General features: G+C 39.9%; 1 protein-coding gene across 3 annotated transcripts in view; it reads right to left on the reverse strand.

Annotated features, from left to right (window-relative positions):
- Window positions 1-81: 81 nt before the first annotated feature.
- The window catches only part of cyth3b (cytohesin 3b), a 30154-nt gene continuing 13384 nt past the window's right edge, over window positions 82-16851 (reverse strand). For all 3 annotated transcript variants that reach the window (XM_043232959.1, XM_043232953.1, XM_043232944.1), the window contains exons 2-13: window positions 15691-15773; window positions 15291-15355; window positions 14363-14429; window positions 14048-14166; window positions 13586-13666; window positions 13167-13279; window positions 12137-12285; window positions 11722-11833; window positions 4018-4094; window positions 3530-3601; window positions 3286-3440; window positions 82-1585 (exon numbers count right to left, since the gene is read on the reverse strand). In XM_043232959.1, coding sequence (XP_043088894.1) covers window positions 1513-1585; window positions 3286-3440; window positions 3530-3601; window positions 4018-4094; window positions 11722-11833; window positions 12137-12285; window positions 13167-13279; window positions 13586-13666; window positions 14048-14166; window positions 14363-14429; window positions 15291-15328 — 1056 coding nt within the window. In that variant the 5' untranslated portion in view covers window positions 15329-15355; window positions 15691-15773 and the 3' untranslated portion in view covers window positions 82-1512. The remainder of the gene's footprint in view (window positions 1586-3285; window positions 3441-3529; window positions 3602-4017; window positions 4095-11721; window positions 11834-12136; window positions 12286-13166; window positions 13280-13585; window positions 13667-14047; window positions 14167-14362; window positions 14430-15290; window positions 15356-15690; window positions 15774-16851) is intronic.

The raw sequence follows: 16851 nt of genomic DNA on the forward strand, positions 1-16851 counted from the left end.
GATTTAGAGTTATTTAAAAAAGCGGCAAGCGAGTTCGAGTCGGATCGAACAGCTGTGATGCAAGAGAAAAAGAAAAAATCACTCTTTATGAATGTTTTATGTATTCATATTTCGTGTACATTTCGACCAATAGCTTATACAGACATATAAAAATTAATCTGGAGCCCCGAAAGGGCATTGGAGATAGCATTCCGCCCTCGGACAGGGCTGTTATTTTTACAACCACATATAAATTGCTACTGGATTAAAAAAAAAAAATATTTTCCAGAATTACAAGGTGTTTTTCCCTGACAGAGGTACATTAGTTTAAGGCTGCTGAGCAAAGAGCCCTAACATTAAAAAGCCAGTAGATTTATATGCTACAGATTGTACTTACAAAAAAAAAAAAAAAAAAAAAAAAAGAAGACAAATGTTTACAGTATTTACACATAACTTAGATCTATAGTATGCCAATTATGAGCAGAATAAAATCATTTCACGAAGAAAATAAATATAAAAGATATTTAACTATACTTGTCATAAGAACACAAAAGCAAGCAGATTCATTCATATTACATCAACACATCATACGTGACAGTAGATAGTGTCATCTAAGACCAGAACAGAAAGGTTAATGGACCGCTTCCGGAAACTAAATCTATATATATATATATATATATATATGCCATTCAAACGTTTGGGATCGGTAAGATATCGAGGAGATTTATTCGATCAAAAATGCTGAAAAAAAACGGTATTTTTTTGCTATTTCTAATATTGGTTTCTTTTTTTAATATACTTTAAAATATCATTTATTTCAGAATTTTAACCAGCCATTACCGCAGTCTTCAGTGTATTATATGTAACATTACGACTTAATATTCTTTGGAATTTGTGACGCCTTTAACAAATCTCTGCTGAATAAAATAATAAAATAAATAAATACACGTACAGATTTTTTCAGCATTTTTAATCAAAATGCTTCTTTCAAAAAACATAAAAAACGTACTCATCCCAAGCCTTTGAACAGCAGCGTATGTGTTACATATTTGCTGTTTCTTGCTCTAACAACATGAAATCAGTCCAGCTGACTCCAGACCGCCACCTAGTGTTAGCCTTGGATCATTAACGTTGATTTCTATGGCGGTCACATGCACGCAGGAAGTCTTCTAGCACCATAAGAGATAACGGCCACGGAGGCTTATTGTCTCAGAGCCCTGTGCGATCGCATCGTCAGGTCGTTGGGTTTCGAAATAGGTCTAGTCTCTTGAAATAAATGGCTTTTCTATCTGACATCTGTAGCGAGGGATCACGAACGACTTCCTCTGGACTCTCGAGTGAGCCGCCCAGGTATACATCCATGCAAATACAAACAGATCAGGACAGCTGTGTTTTCATACGCGTAGAAACACGAGAAAGGAACTATAAACATGAATTCTTCAGCTGCGGGGCGCGTCAAACGCACACGCTCTCACGAAGGCTGTCCCAGAAGGCAGTGCGTGTTGCTTTTGGGGAAGCCACTGGGGAAGCCATTCACTTCTTGTTGGCGATTCGTCTCTTCCTGGTGGCCAGCATGTCGTAGAAGGGGTCCCGGCTGATGCTCGCTCTGAAGGAAGCAATTAAAGCAGATGTGAGGAGAGGCAGAGAGACTCCGGCATCTTTGATATGGAAATGTAGCACATATATACAGTACGCGCATCATTGAAAAATAGTTTGTTCGGTGACCTAGTTTGGTTTCCATGGTTTCTGGGGACAGACCCCGCCCCTGTTTAACCCCGCCTTTCTTTTTTTTAAGTCTCGTCCAGTGCAAGGCCTGACCTGTTAAGATTAAAGGCTGGTTCGAGCTGATCGGTGACCGATATCTGATGTTCTTTTGCTCTACAAAGAGCTCTGGGAAGAGTCGCGAACGCTCCGCTGATGGTGCCACAGTTTTCACGGCTAGAAATCTTGTTAGCGCTGAGCATAGCGTGAAACTCATCCTTCACTGCAGGAAGTGCTTCATTTCATCGTGAGGATACAGCTCTGTTCCAAAACCTAATTAGCTGCCTATGTAGACGGCATATTAAGGCATCAACGTGTGTGCTCCAGCGAGATAGAAGGCAACATTACGCTGCCTTTATAAGATACCTTGCTTTGGCCAAAATGTGAGGCAGCACCACATGCGCAATTCATTTATTGGGCAATCCCATGCACTGGGATGAACCCGGTGAAAAAAAATGTACCGTATTGAGATTAATGCTATTTGTTTGTGCTATTAATTTAGCTTAGCAACATGCTAATGTTAAAGCCTACTGGAATGAAACGTGTGGCATTGAGTTTATTGACCTTCCTATATTCCTCCCTTTTTGAGACACACTCTCTCTCTTTCTAAAAAGAAATACTAAAAGTAGTTACAAACTGTGAGTTCTTGGAGAGGCAGAGAAGAATGCGCGCTCTTTGTGTCTTTGTTATTACGGAGGTTACTGAGAAATGTGTTTGCACACTCTATAGTCAGAATGAGATTTTGATTCAATATACTTCACAGGCTTAAGCAAGTAATATGGTAGTGCTCTATTCCAAACATATCCTTTTTTCTATTTCTACCCTGAAAAGAATTCTGCTTCCAATGAAGTTCTACATGCTACTTTCTGTAGGCTCAGATTCTGCGCCGACATACCCATCGGATACACTGCCGTAACTTATTTCTGCTGAAAGACTTAAAACCCATGGGAAGCCCTCGTTTTTGTTCCTGGGACTGTTTCCAAAGCGTGACTGAATGGTCCTCTATCCTGAGGGTATAAGGCGTGATTACAGATAAGCAGATAAGGATAGCGGGTCATAGCTGTGTCGACTAGGCAAAATGTGCTGTGATAAACCCTCTCATCCTACAGCATGTCCCTGAGAGATGAGACACGCTAGTGCTAGCCCTGGATTAGCGGAGAGAACAGGTCTGCAACAGGTCTGTTGGTCCCGCCGGAGTTGATGGCTTGTGGGGGTTTAAGCTCTGACTAATCTCCATTGACGCCCCATGAAAACGGGTTATGTGATGAGACTGCTGTTTCTTTTCAAAACACCATCATGACTAGTGCTGTTAAAATCCACTGCTGTCCCAATATGAATAAAACCACAGCTAATAGCTCCGTTTCAAAAACTAGTGAGGTGAAACTCAACTCAATAGCATGACAAAACCATTAAGATTTTTTTTTGCACAGTGACATTATTTTCATGTTGTTTAATCCCTCAAATTTTAATTACTGGAATGAATGAATGAATTAAATAGACAGACAGATAGATAATCAGATAAGAGGAATATGAAGGAAATCCTACTTAATAGATTTGATCCATTCTTCCTTCTCCTCTGGTGTTGGCGCTGATATCCTGTAGACGACGTGGTTTCCCTCCACCACCCTCCCATCTGCCTCTGTCTTACACGCCTTGATCACCTGACCTTTATGGTTGGGATTGTACAGCTCAAAGCAGTTCTACAAAAGAAAATGAAACATAAAATGTAATGCATGATGTTTTCATGATCTTATTCAGCTGTAACTTATAAGTTTGTTTGGGCACTCACAGGTTTCCTGGGTTCCTCCACCTCTCTGATGCTGAGGTTCTCCAGAGGAATAATTCCACGTGGTTCCTTGTCCTATAGGCAGGAGAAACCCATTAAAATGCATACAGGATGAGAATAACTCCTCACACTCTCAGACAGGAGATTGTGCCCAATCCTGTTCCTGCAGATCCACCTTCCACCAAAGTTCAGCTCCAACCACAATTGAACAAACTAAATAAGGTCTTCAGGAGCAGCTGATGATTATAGAAAGGTGTGTTAGATGATGATTGGAACTAAACTTTGCAGGTACATAGATCTCCAGGAAGAGGTATAGCAGGCCTGGTGTACAGTACACCTTAGAAATTACGTACTTAAAGGAATAGTTCACCCAAAAATGTAAATCCTGTCATCATTTGTTCACCCTTTGGAACTACTCGACGGTGAGTAAATTATGACAGAATTTTTATTTTTGGTTGAACTATTCCTTTGCCAACCCAAAAACTACTTACTGTTGTGTACTCAAAATAGTACAAGCAGTTGTCGGTCAGAATAAACCATCTCCTCTTCCAGGTTTTTACTCGGCCACCTGCAAAGAAAATTAAACAGAACTTACGAACCATGAAATAGAAATTAAATCAAGGCCAGTGACCCAATTTCTGAGCAGTAAATGACTAGCGTCAGTGCAACAATAACATACAGCTCCTGTTTCTCATTTCTTATTTATTTGAGCAACATAGCCAATTCATCTCCAGTGAAAGATCTGTAATATAACACATTGAAGCCAAGAAGAGGCACTCTGGGTCTCCCTTCTGATTCATAACAAATAGGATATGGTCTGGTCTACATGGACACATGCATTTGAAGGACACGAGACCACATTAAACACAGATGAGGCCAGTGGCACTTGAGAACAGCATTCTGTTTGTTAGAGTGGTTGGATATGTCAGTGGTGTAAGTTTGGGCAGAACTAGATGTTTCGTAAAAAAATGGAAGATGGCAAGACAATATGGAAACTTGTTTGGAAACAGTAAACCTTGTAGAGACTGTCAATCCAAATCGGACTATTTGTGTATACGATTGGAGTCGGATTTAAATGACTGTCCACACCGTGTATCGCAACTACTACAGTTTGCAATGTAAATGTTGCCGTTGCGCTTTATCATGTTACATTGAATGAGAAAGCGGCTTAAACGTAGCTGGAATGTGCAGGTTTGTTCCATGCTACCTTCTCTACTGTTCTCAAAACTCAAAGAGACCAGTAGTATTGTCAATTGTTATTTTCAGCTTGAAGTGCGCTCCGCAACAACACAACCTTGTTTCTTCGATGTTTTCTACTAAACAACGTCTGCTGTGTCTGTGCTGACAGCCTTATGAGTGGCATGCTGACGATGATACATACAGTGCTGTTGCACTATGGGCGTCCCAAGTTAATATGTTGCACATAAACCCTCCCAAAATGTATCCTATAAAACAGAACATATGTATAAAAATGAGCGTATAGTACAGAAATTGGACATAAACGCACGAGGATGTAAAAAAAGCTATCTGGGCAATCAGGCTGAGACACATTTCCAAAAACGTGAATAAAATTCCAAACCATATACAAATGTAGCTTGATACACATTTGATGTGATTTTTTTTTTGCCAGTTCGCACTTGGTAATTATGATCAGTTTCCAATCGGATGTGCACAAAAAAAGGATTTGGACTGAAAGTGTAAACAAGGCTTCAATATTTTTGCAATTTTATTTGTTGAAGTTTGTGGTGTCTTCAACTAAAGTCATTGACGGTCATCGAGACAAGATTACAGGAATCAGATGAGTCCTTTACACAATCTGATTTTGCTGTGGTTGGAATTGAACTGCTGGCTAGAATTAGTAGAAGTGGCTCTCAACTGAACCTGGTTTCTGTCAAGGTGTTCCTTGCCACTGCCGCCTCTGGCTTGCTTAGTTGGGGACACGTAATTTCCAGCATGGTTTGTAAATTTGATTTCACAAATACTACTTAAACTGAACTAAGAAGGACAATGACGTCTCTGAATTCAATAATGAAATGCATTTAAGTTAAGTGTTTAAACTTTTCATTTTACATTACTGACACTCTATTCTCCTATTTGATGCTATGCTTTTGACACAATCTTTATTGTTAAAGGTGCTACATAAATAAAGGTGACTTGACTAACAATCTTCACGAACTGAAGTGGCGATTCCACATGGAGATTCTCCTGAACCCTTCAGAAAACAAAACACAGCTCAAACCTGTGACTGCTCTACATTTGTGCCGAGCACTCGATTTCTCGATTGCAACTCCTGACCACAGCAAGTGAAAACAGAAATGTCTGGGAGCAATGCTGCGACGATGAGAGAAGTTATTTGAGACAGATGTCAAAGAGAGCTTGGATCACAGCGTTACCCTTATTTGGTTTATTCTTCAGAAACAGTCACGCAACAGTCTTTCTCAAAAAAAGACCTTACATGAGTGTTCTAGATTGCATTTTAAGATTGAATTAGACACCGTGTCTCATGGCAAATGTAGAAACCCCCCTATCATGGTGTGAAAACACATACATAGATACAGACATGCAAAGCATTTCTCTTTTACACCCCCGCACACTGCATGTTCTCATATACATTACAGCCTCTGACTCATCTACAGTGTTATCTTTCCTCTGCTGTTTTCTAGAGCAAGCAGCACTCTTCTGTTCTGTTTTTGGCTGCAATAACATGGTGTATCCAGCACAAAGCTGCCGCGGGCTTATCTACCCCTTCTCCTGACTCCAACGTCTCCAACCCACAGATGCTGAATGCACATCCGCATTGAAACATACTGCATAGAGAGAGATTAGAGTTGTGCTGTCTGCTCCCTACTTGCAATTCTATTCCCAAGTCGTACATTCACTGTCTCTGATGTTCATCTGCATTATGCCACTTTATGGTTACAAAAGATGGCAGCTTAAGAGAAATTCAATGTACCAGTGCAGCTCATGGCAATGAAGGCCACTCTTAGGTGGAGAATGAGGTTCGTATCTAGGGTGAGAGATCACAAGTGATGTTTCATGGCATGTGTTTCTCAGTGAGGGAGCTGAATGGTTGAGGGACGATGATAAAATCTCAATGACTCTATTAATACATGGAGGCTTCGGTTAGTTCTTGACCTACAAAGATAAGGGTACCTTCATTTGGACAATGCATTGGACAATACATTCCCAACAATAATTATTGTTTATTCAGAAGGATACTTGCGTACACTGTGTTCCTAACTTTCATTCGCCCATCATCCAGAACTACAACCATCTAAACAATCCATTCATCAGTGAATAAAACTAAAATTAAAAATTTGTCTTCATGCATTATTTCTACACCCACTGTAAATGTGTCTCTCTATAAGCCTTCTGTCAGGGCTGGCCGAAATGTAGCTTTTTAAACAACTTTCAGTCTACATGGAGAGTTTCTTGGGACACCAGCAGCTCAATAGTGGGTCTTTATAGCTTTTTAATACAAATAATTAGTTTGACAGAAACTTTCCTTAAGTTTCCTTAAGCTTTTATCTGATCGAGTTCTTCTGTGCTCTGAATCAATAACAAATCTATTCAAGTTTTCACAAAATGTTAATTGTTTTTATGGTTTTTGCAAGATATTGTTGCACAGTTCAATGCTTTAAATCTTCAGAAAGATCTTTCTTTCTCTTCATATTTCATGAGAACTGTGACTTGCCTATTAATGTTGACCAACCTCTTTAAGTATGTATTCCATCTATCTAAGAAGACTATTTAACAAACCCGTCTGAGATTTATCTAAAAAGATATGTGATATACAAACACTTTCTATGTGAAACGACACTTTGCTACAATGTAAAGCAGTGAGTGTACAGCTTGTATAATAATGTAAATTTGATGTCCTCTCAAAATAACTCCACACACAGCTATTAATCTCTAAACAGCTGGCAACAAAATTGAGTACACCCCTAAGTGAAAATGTGCAAATTGGGCCCAATTAGCCATTTTCTCTCCCTGGTGTCATGTGATTCGTTAGTATTACAGGGTCTCAGGTGTGAATGAGGAGCAGGTGTGTTATATTTGTTGTTATCACTCTCACTCTCTTATACTGGTCACTTGAAGTTCAACATGGCACCTCATGACAAAGAACTCTCTGTGGATCTGAAAAAAAGAATTGTTGTTCTTCATAAAGATGGTGTAGGCTATAAGAAAATTGCCAAGACCTTCAAACTGAGCTGCAGCACGGTGGCCAAGACCATACAGTGGTTTAACAGGACAGGCCTCAGAACAGGCCTCACCATGGTCGTTTAAACAAGTTGAGTGCACATGTTCAGCATCATATCCAGAGCTTGTGTTTGGGAAATAGACGGATGAGTGCTGCCAGCATTGCTGCAAGAGATGTCAGTGTTCAGTACGCCACATTCTGCATCAAATTGGTCTGCATGGCTGTCGTCACAGAAGGAATTATCTCTTCTAAAGATAATGCACAAGAAAGACTGCCTGCAAACTGTTTGCAAGCTAAGGACATGGATTACTGGATCCATGTCCTGTGGTCTGATGAGACCAAGATAAACATTTTTGATTTAGTTGAGGAGGACAGAGACAAGTGTGTCTTGCCTAGAGGTCAAGCATGGGGGAGGGAGTGTAATGGTCTGCGGCTGCACGAGTGCTGCTGGCACTGGGGAGCTACAGTTCACTGAGGGAACTATGAATGCCAACATTTATTGTGACATACTGAATCAGAGCATGACCCCCTCCCTTTGGAAATTTTGCCACAGGGCAGTATTCTAACATGATAACGACCACAAACACACCTCCAAAACAACCACTGCCTTGCTAAAGAAGGTGATGCATGTCTCCAGACCTAAAACCTATTGAGCCTCTGTGGGGCATCCTCAAATGGATGTTCAAGGAGTGCAAGGTCTCTAACATCCACCAGCTCTTTGATATCATCATGGAGGAGTCGATGAAGACTCCAGTGGTAACCTGTGAAGCTCTATTGAACTCTATGCCCAAGAGGGTTAAGGCAGTGTTGGAAAATAATGGTGGCCACATAACATTTTGACACTTTGGACCCAATTTGGACATTTTCATTTAGGGTTTTTTTTTACGTTACGGAACGGTATTGGGTTTTGTCTGTTTGCACTCTGCTCTGTTATTTCAGGTTATTAGTGGTTCCATTCATTCTTGCCACTGCTGCTGAGTGGTTGCCTCACATACCAGCACTTCAACCAATCCCATTATTCTGCTCTTCTGGTTCATTTATATTCTGATTCAATGCTCTGACTCCAATCAATCTCCATTCTCCAGCAGGCTTCTAAAAAGCCAGGTTCATGGACTGATGGGCAATCTTGATACTTTGTTCAATATGCTGGTTAGTGGCTGAAACACTTCAGGGAAGTAAGCCACATAGCTTACTTCGTAGGTATGCTGCTGTCGGTAACTTGCTGTCTAGAGATACATTAGGTAGGGTGGTGCACGCCAATCTTTGTATTTCTTCTGACTGAGTAATTTATAGGTGTGTCCTGGACGCCGAAGATTTATTTTACCACTTTTGTTTTTAGATGAGATTTGAAGAGGAAATTGGACTGGATTTTTGGTTTATTTTCAGCTACGCCAGTCTCTCTACCTCTCTACCGGTGCTGGGAATTTAAATCTTAACACCCATACTTCCTAAACCATATAACATAATCATAATCATATAACATATAATATAATATAATATAATCATATAACAGGGTGTATAGATTGTTTGTGGCCAGTAGTTTAGTCATTAATGGCTACGTGTTGAGTCATTTTGAGGGGACAGCAAATTGACACGGTTACTGTCACTACTTTACATTGTAGCAAAGTTTCATGATATAAGATAAAATAAAATAATAATAAAATATGAGGGGTGTACTGACTTCTGTGTGATACTGTGTGTATATATATATATGTGTGTGTGTGTGTATTATTTGTATAACTAATTTATTTGAAAGTAGGTTTTGAAATTTAATAATTAATACAAAAAAGCTAATACATAATGATACATAACTCAACATTAAGTGTTTCTCAAATTAATTCATATGAACTATTTCCATGTAAATACAGGGTTATTTGTTTTTCTGATTTTGTCCTTACATTTCCTTATTCAGGTACAAACATTTTCAGTGTACATTCCCACATATACAGCAGGAATACTTTCAGTAAGGAAAACCATAATTGTGAGTGGAAAAAGCTCCCCACTGCTTACTACTGAAGGGGGGCACATAAAGAATGTGTGGGTATAATGTGTACCTTCATTATTACAACATATACAGGACTCCCGGGACGTTACATAGTAAACAAGGAATTTGTGTGTCCCAGGCCAAACAATACAGCTGAGGTGTGACGCTAAATCAGACCATATGCACTAAACTGACCTTTGACCCCAGCAGCAGCCAGTCAGAGAGGAGCAACCTAATAATATACACGTCCCTACAGACAGGAAGTAGGAAGGCCTTGAATGACAGCCAGGAAAGAATAAAATGAAGGTTACGGGAGATGAAAAGAGGCGCCAGAAGTTGAGGGAATGATGGGATAGATCTGTCCTGGTTACGTACCTCCTGTAGAGACAGCCAGTCACAGGACAGAAAATGAGGGCAGGGGTCAAAGGGCAAAGTGTGTAAGGAAAACAAGAAGGAATGTTCAACATCAATACATGACAAACAAAGCACCACCACAACACATACAAATACACATTTTGGACAGAAATGACACACATAATGTTAGGAGATGGGAGACGAGACATCAGAAACATACAAACAAGTGCCATTTGATGCTTGAAAGACAAATAAAAGAGCAACATACAAATGGGATTCGGATCAAGATCTGGCGCCATACATCCAACTAATTTAGTATACCTATCAGCATCAAGTCTGGTCCACACTAGAGCTTATTCAACGGTTGAACACTATTAAAAAAATCTAAATAAGAAGTCATACTTTTATTTTCATGTGCCATTTAGAGGCGGTTTTAACTGAAACGACTTCGAGAAAACTCTATAAGGAATCTACGTCCCTCCGCCATTTTGAGAGGATCATCCTCTGCTGCAAACGCAGATGATCAGAGTTACTTTTGCAATATTTGATGCAGCATGAATGACAATGATGACATTTTCCGCAATCATGGCAGAAAATCTCAATCGTGCTCTGAACTCAATAGCGGAGAGGCAGCGTGATCCTTTCAAAATGGCGGATAAACAAAGCAGACCTGACATCAGCTTCCCTTTTTATGTAGGGACCAACGCTCACAATTAACTAGTTGCACATTACTAGAATATTGGCTATATATTAGTAGTTATAAAGCAAGACCATTATTTGGATCTCTTCATCAAATCCCACACCTAAACTTAACGACTACCTTACTATCTATTAATAACCAGTTTTTTAAAAGTTTGAGGAAAAAGTTATAGTTAATTGTGAGAATCCCTAAACTAAAGTGTGACCCAGTTTGCTTTCTACTAAGTGCAAAATCACACACAAACAATATTTATCAAAGCGCTAAAGTCATTCAGATTTTTTTAAATATTTGATTCTAGTAATCTGCTAAAATACAGCAATTAGTCTATCACTGCACCGCTCATAAACATAACTTTGTACCCAGGTGGACTTAAAAATAGACATGCAATGTTATCCAATCAAATTAGAGTTTGCCAAATCCATTTTTACATCAGATTACAGTAAATGCTGTGAACAGTGTTTCAGTATTTTACAAAAAAATACAATTTCAATTGGGCGTTAAACATCTTTTTTTTTTAATTATGCATCCCTTTCTCCCTTGCCAGATCCAACAGAACCCCATTCCAGGACCTCATAATTCACAAATGAAAGTACCACAACCCTGACGTTTAAAAAGCTAATTCAATAGTAACAGCAAGAAAGCCCACTGCATTCTGCTTGATGCTTCTGCTTTCATCCTATTCTTGTCTCCCCACAATATGTTTCCCTACTAAACTGAACACGCTTTTCATGAGTGGCTGTAACTCCGTGTGTCAGGCGCTCTGTCCCTACGAGACGCCGTGCTTCTTCTGAAGGAATCCCTCGCAGTGGTGTGAAAAACCCATTAGGATGATAATGAGCAGTACTGTGTTCGCAGCTTTCCCTGACACCACCTACAGGCTCCAGCAGACCGCAGCGTAAAAACCACATCTCTGCAGAAAATATCAAGCCAAGGAGCTGTAAGAGTCTGGTTCTGACCTAACTTGAGCAGCCAGCCCTCCCGGTCCGGGTTGAAGAACGTGTGCGTGAGGTCGTTGCCGTCATCTTCAGGGATTTTGAAGGGCTCGCTCTTGATGCTCTCGTACAGGTTCTGCGGGAGAGCGAAGGGACATCGGTGCTCTTAATGTACGCAGATGAGCGCATTTACACTGTCAAATATTTAAAACAGTCACATGGCAGCTGCTGTAATAATAACGATGAGATCAGAGGTTTAGAAAGTGGAACGTGAGAGAAGAAGAAGAAGAAAAAGAAGAGTAAATAAAGTTCTTGCTGTTAGCGCTTGGCCCTCAAACTGGGCTTTTCCAGGACAGGGGAAAAACTCGTACTTTTTAGCTAGTTTATCTGTTATATCATATATCATTAATGGCTTATTCAATCAGAGATAGGTTGTTACCCGGAGCAGCTCCTCGGGAAGGTCTCCTCCGTCATTAATGCCTCTGTTCATGGAGATGAAACGCTCTACGGCGGGTTTGTCCCGGACGTTGGGATTGTGAAGACTTGTGTTTAACATAATAATGGCGAAGGACAGGACATAACACGTGTCTGCAAAGAAATATAAAGGTTATTTGTCTCCAACAAATATCTGTGTCTGTTGCTGCCCTTCACTCCATAAACAGCAATAGTAAGAGTGTTCTACTATTAAGAGGCTGATGATAATAATAGCATTGATTAAGTTTTTTAACTATACAAAAACATTAGAGATAGATAGATTTTATATACTAATTGTCAAATTCTCCTTGATCAAAGTTCCAATTTTCTGCTTATTAATAGTTAGTATAGTTATTGTTAAGATTAAGTATTGAGTAGAGCTATTGAGTAGAGCTTTAGGAATAAATGCTTTATAAGTACTAATGAACATGCTAATGATATGCATGCTAATAATTGAGAATTGGTCCCTATGCTAAAGTGTTACCAAATCTTCTTTCGCCTTAATATTCTGAACTTTTAAGTCAGTCCAAAAAACTCTTAGTATCGCTTTAAAGCCAAACCCTGACATAAGCGTAGGTGTGAGTCACTAGCGTGGTGAGAATGTGGGCGGGATTTCACTGCAAGAATGAGCTGTTCTCTTACAGCTTCAATCCAACCACGGTCAACGTTTACTCTCTAAACACATCATGACACGAGCTCTTAACTCTAACCAGTGACATTAAACAAGCGTCTGTTCTGTCAGTATACAGATCAAGCATTAAACGCAGCCTGCTTGGCACATGACATGACTGTTTCACCCCAACCGTTCATTCCATTCTGCTGTGATCGGATAACCGGCACGCGCTTTTCTGCAGGCTTGAGATTTGCAAGATAGGCTAAGCAAGCAAATTTGACTAAGTATGTTTTTGGGTTCGATTGCTTTTTCAACAAACATCTCTCTATGAAATGTGGAAGGTTTGCATTAGTATGGACGCCGGTCATTTGGCACGTCTGACCTGTGGACTGAAAGACCCCCGGGTTGCACTGGCAGTACCGCGACGCAAACGCCTCCATCATTCTGTCAATCTTCTGGGCCTCTCCGGGAAGTCTGAAGCTCCAGAGAAACTGCCTGCGTGGAGAGAGCGAATCCATCATAAAATCATTCGCGAGTGAAGTCGAGGTTGCATTTACACAAAATAGTTTTTGTGTGTAATGTTTTTTCCCCACATATATTATATTTTTGGTATAAAATGTTTATGAAAATGTCACAATCCAAAAAAAATTCATTCATTAAGCAGTTAATTGAGACAGATGCGTAGTTAATGGTTTGTTAACGGCGAGAAATGGACCTTAAAATGACCAGATTTATGTTACTAAACATTAATAGCCTAGACATGCGCGCGGTTTTTGGGGAAGAATGAGAAGCTTCTCCCACCTCAGAGCCTGAACGAGGTTGAGGTCGGCAAATTCGTGGAGCTCCACAAAAGCCTGAAGCACTTTGATGTTGAAATCGTCCCTGCGAGAAAACAACAACCACACACAGGAGAAATGCTTACTCTCTGCGAAGAAAGATCGATCGCTTGTCTTTCAAAAAAAGCAGAATTTTAAGATCCTTCAAGATGTTCAGCAACGTTCGTGGACCGCCTCCGTCTGTTTGTATCTATAGCTGTGCTTCAACAAAATGCTGTTGTTTTGAACAAGACAGCACATCCCAAGAGGTGGTCCACTTCCCTCAGAGGCAAACATGTTGCATTTCACTGCTGCTGCTTTGCTCTCTAAACCCAGACAATCAATTTCCGGAGGATTTTTGTGATGGATCAGGCACATATCTCTCTCACGGGGGCGACTGACATTCAATGAATAAACAGGGGTAAAAACTACAGGAATGAAGGGTTACCGTTCCCCCAAGTAATCCCCAATAACAGTTTTGTTCAAGCCTTCGCCTTTATAGAGGAACTGAGCGATGTCTTCAGGGGTCTGTTGCAAGAGGTCGTTCTCCAGCAGAAACTGAATCCCCTAAAAGGAATTTAATTTAAAAAAAAAGGATTTAAGGATCAACCCAATAAATGCCAGGGAAATTATGTAGAACATTTCCAAAAGTAATACAGTGTGTCAGGGAAAATGTCACAATGCTTTAAAAAACACTGACGTCCGTGTAGATTTTCAAACGTCTGGGTCATTGTAGAACAGACAATAAAAAAACGTATCTTACCTTTTTGGGGTCCATGTTGAATTTCTTTCTTCCCATTGCGATCTGTTTGTTTCTTTGTGTTGTTTTGCTGCAAATGGAAATAAATATATCTAAACAAATATGCCTTAATAAGACTCAGAACTTCTTGTATGATTTCTTGTATAGTTCAAAACACTATCTGCACTTTTAAAACTAATGGTCCTGTGCTTATGGTCACAAATAGCTGTTGATTTGACGTGTTCAATATTTATTTTATTTTAATCTCCCAATGAGGTCCACTTTTTAGCTCCGACTGTTCCAAAACAGTTGTTAGTTTGTTTTACTGCTATGCTTTTACATATAACTCTATGTAAACACCCACACAAAATGACCTTCATTCACAAAGTTCACCATATCCCTCACAGTTACGTCTTTGTTTGTGAAACGTTATAACATAGCTCCTTATAACAGCGTAGTACTTTTAGCTTAGTTCAGCCCGTTTTTGCATTCTTGCCCTTTTTTTAGCAATTAAACCGTTTATAATGATCTGTGATAATTGCTAAAAACGTCCTTTAGAAGGACCTGCAGACCCGTAGGTGCTACACAGCATCGCTTTTACATATTGTACTTTTTACACTTATTACGTCTTCTTGGGCAGATTCAAAGCTATTTTTTTTAAAACTAAACTCTAACCGCTTTGGGTTATTGAACGATGGATGTCCGACATCCATTTCCTCACATTGAGTCAATCCATATTCCTGTAAGCGCAATATAACACCTGAGCACACGTGTCCTTTCCTCAGGTGAGTGCGCGGTTGACGACCTTTCAACCTTTCGACACATTGTGAATAGAGTGCTTAATGAACGTGTAGAAGAGGACAGATCCGTGAGGACGCTCAGACAAAAGAGAGACAGGTGCAAATATAAATGAGCTTCAGTCGGACTGTAATGAAAAGGAAACGTAACTCACCTCTCGCCCACACACGTGAGCTGCTCGATTTCTGTCATCACTTCAGCGATCTCAAACTTCAGCCGCTGCAAAACACGGGCTCACGTCAAACAGTGAACTCCACATGACACTCCTTTAACCCGAATAACAACGCCAAGGTCATGGGTTCGATTCCCTCAATGTGAGTTTCTTCGGATGAAACTGTCTGCCGAACGTATTTAATGAAGTTCTAAAGCTATTTAACCAGAGAAGACTAAACGATATGCTTTTTACATTGCATTTAATGAATAAAAGTAAGGGTTATGCTCAGAACGCACTGCCAGAGGAATTCATTTAATAATTATTTTATCTAATATAAATGCGACTACTATTCTTTATTAATTCTGTTATCAAAGTCTCTTTCTTTCGACTACATTCTCACCTCAATATCATCCAGCAGTTCTTTTTTCCTGCGTCGTATGTTGGACAGCTCATCTCTCTCCTCTAAGGACAGATCTTCAGGGACTATAACGAAACACAAGGGTAGGACACCGGTAAACATGTCGTTTTAACACTGAGGAGCAGAAGAGCATAGCATATTCAAATTAGCAATAATGTGGGTCAGATGTTTCCCTCAGCATTCATAGTATCTCCAGATTCTATGAAAATCTTTGCCATAAAACGAGAGAACCTCCATAAATATTCTTCTCAGACTTTTAACGAGTATAGCCATAAAAAGAGCCAGGGTCATACGAACAGTCGGAAAAGTGAGGACAGGTTACTTCAAGGTCTACTTTCCCGCAGAGTTTACTTCCAACAATAATCAAACGCACCTGAACCGGTTAATCGAGGTCTTCAGGAGGATTGATAGGCAGCTACACGTTAGTTTGATCATGTTTGGATCTAAACCTTCTATTGGTGGCTTGTTAAACTAAATTCTAATGGAATATGACCCAAAACACCCTACATCAAATCATTTTTTTTATTATTTTAATGGTTGATAGTCGATGGTTTGTAATGCTTAATATTGATAGCGTAAAGCATTCGAATTTCTGTGATGGTTTCCGTTTGAAAGCTTCATTAAGGAAGTCTAACTCCTCAATTCCCAAAAGCCCACAGCTTCTGCATTCTTTTAAATACGTTCGGCGTACAAATATTCACGCTTCTCATGAATGGGGAAAAAAACGCAACGCACAATACGGTGGAATAATTCATACGTTCTAAAACACTGCAGCTGCTTTTAGTAGCGTGTGTCTGCCATAAAAACAGTCAGCGTCCCGAGTTGCACATTTGGGGCCGCACGTGAGCATTCAGCTTAAAATATAAGCTTTTTTATTGAGCATAACAAATGTTTATGGGACAGTTCGTGTCAGATTCAGTTGCTTATTTGACCATTTATCATATATTTATTTAATTTATCAGGATTCCCTATTCAAGCAGAAAGTATTTGGTCTTGGACGACCAAAATAACCGTCTGGAGGCACTGCGAATATGTCTGCCGAGTGAACAGACGTTCTTTGAAAAAGGTTTTGATCTGATTCTTTGATTCTTTTAGCCCACTGCAGCTGTTTCCATCGACTGAGGTCTTAGAGTGGGTTGTTCT

Source organism: Puntigrus tetrazona, chromosome 3 (genome assembly GCF_018831695.1).
Source record: "Puntigrus tetrazona isolate hp1 chromosome 3, ASM1883169v1, whole genome shotgun sequence".
In the NCBI taxonomy this organism is placed as follows: Eukaryota; Metazoa; Chordata; class Actinopteri; order Cypriniformes; family Cyprinidae; genus Puntigrus; species Puntigrus tetrazona.